At 39.1% G+C, this 1,832-nt stretch overlaps 1 protein-coding gene across 2 annotated transcripts in view; it reads left to right on the forward strand.

Annotated features, from left to right (window-relative positions):
• Window positions 1-1,832, forward strand: part of fras1 (Fraser extracellular matrix complex subunit 1) — a 242,061-nt gene that overhangs the window by 183,552 nt on the left and 56,677 nt on the right. For both annotated transcript variants that reach the window (XM_032515432.1, XM_032515434.1), the window contains exon 30: window positions 315-493. In XM_032515432.1, coding sequence (XP_032371323.1) covers window positions 315-493 — 179 coding nt within the window. The remainder of the gene's footprint in view (window positions 1-314; window positions 494-1,832) is intronic.

Genomic DNA, 1,832 nt, shown 5'->3' on the forward strand with positions numbered 1-1,832 from the left:
TTCTTATTTTCCAGTGTGGCCTTTAGTGAAGTTGAGTTTGACACCCTTGATCTGGAAGATTGCTCTTCAAGTTCTTTTTCAAATATCATAATGTATCCAAGTAGCCAGTTCAACTTGAGTATAAACTCCATTGACATTAATCCTGACTGTGAGACACATTCTTAGAGATCCCACCACGGTTATGGGCCAAGATAGAAGCCCATAACTTCTTACCCTAACAACTAATTCTAATGGGATGTGATTCCAGTCATTATTATTATTGATGTATAATACATGAGAGAAACAGTTCATTACCTCCACCTTTTCTGTCTTAGGTGAAGTGGTGCTGGTGTCCATGCCAGCTGACGGCCCACCAGAAGGCTGGCGCCCCTCACTAACCGACGACCGAGGCTTCACGCCCACAACGTCCTTTACTCAGCAGGACGTCAACGACGGCACCGTCTGGTACCGCCACTTTGGCAGCGGCACCAGCAGCGACTCTTTCCAGTTCCAGGTTAGTGCTGATTCTTACTGTACACCCCATTTACACTGGACATCCGTCTCACTGTTGTCTGATTCAGTGAATATGCTTCAACTTTACTTTGCCCCAAAGCATACTTTCGTGCTTCAAGTCACAACTACAATAATTGTGTATTCATTTACTTTTGTGAAAATACAAAGTGAAAACCTAAATTGCCTTTGTCATGACTTTCCTTCACTTAGAAGTGTAGAAGTGATCTCAGTACAGTATAGAGAAGAAGCCCTACAGCAATGGGACTTCAAAAATGGAAGTAGGGTATCATGATTTGAAGAACAAACAAAGAAAAGCTCAATGCTGAGTTTCAACAGAGAGTGAAGATATGCTCATTCAGTTGCACTATTCTAATTATTGACAAACCGCATTCATTTACTGAACTTTTAACTCAATAGTAAGATAAAACATGTAATAAGTACAATAAACTAAACATAAACATATGCCAGATGAATTCTGAGATCACCTACAGTAGACCATTATCTGAAAAAGTTGTTTTTAAACCCAAAGGAATACACTTTTTTTTCTTCCTACTGAGTGGGTAGAATACTGTACGTATAAATAATTCCAGAAAACTGATAAAAGAAAATAAATACGCTGTGACAAGAGGAAACCTCAGGGGGTCGATAACAACGTCTCACCCTGAAATAAAAAAAGAGGTGGAGCTCGTGACTTTAGTGTTCTTTGAAGTTTCCACTCGTACTCTTGTTCCCATGTTCCCTTGTGTTTACCTATTCTCTCCTTTTCTTTTCTAAATGTCTCCCTCTAGCTTGATTTATTTCACCCCCCCTTTCTCTCATTTATCTCTGTCTGTCTCTTTCACCTCTATCTGCATCTACTGTTCCTTCTAATATTTTTCTCATAACCATGAAACTGTATCTATAAAACTTTGTGATTTATAGGTATCTGTACAAACTGTTCTTCAGCCTCTGTTTCTTATTATCTAAGTTACCGTCTGCTCATCACTCAGCAGTTGTTTTAATCACCAACCACATAACTTTTTCTGGGTATTAATGCAGGCAACAATTTGGCACTTGTCTCCATTCATTAACCTTTCCCACTTATTTTTCTCCCAACTCTCCTTTAAGTGTGTTCACTGTGGATTTCTTCTACTTCAACTCAGACCTTGGCACCAAACTTACTGTGTGACTTATAGGCTTTTAAAATCAACCCATAGCGACTTATCTTAATTAGGGTAAATGACCCTAATTACATGCAAATTGGCTCTAAATCTGAGAAAATCCCAGTAAAACCAATGCAGCATTCATCACGCCTTAGTTAGAGCATTTTCATGCCAGTCTCTGCTTCACCTCCCTTAAAA

This window comes from Etheostoma spectabile, chromosome 5 (genome assembly GCF_008692095.1).
Source record: "Etheostoma spectabile isolate EspeVRDwgs_2016 chromosome 5, UIUC_Espe_1.0, whole genome shotgun sequence".
Taxonomy (NCBI): domain Eukaryota; kingdom Metazoa; phylum Chordata; class Actinopteri; order Perciformes; family Percidae; genus Etheostoma; species Etheostoma spectabile.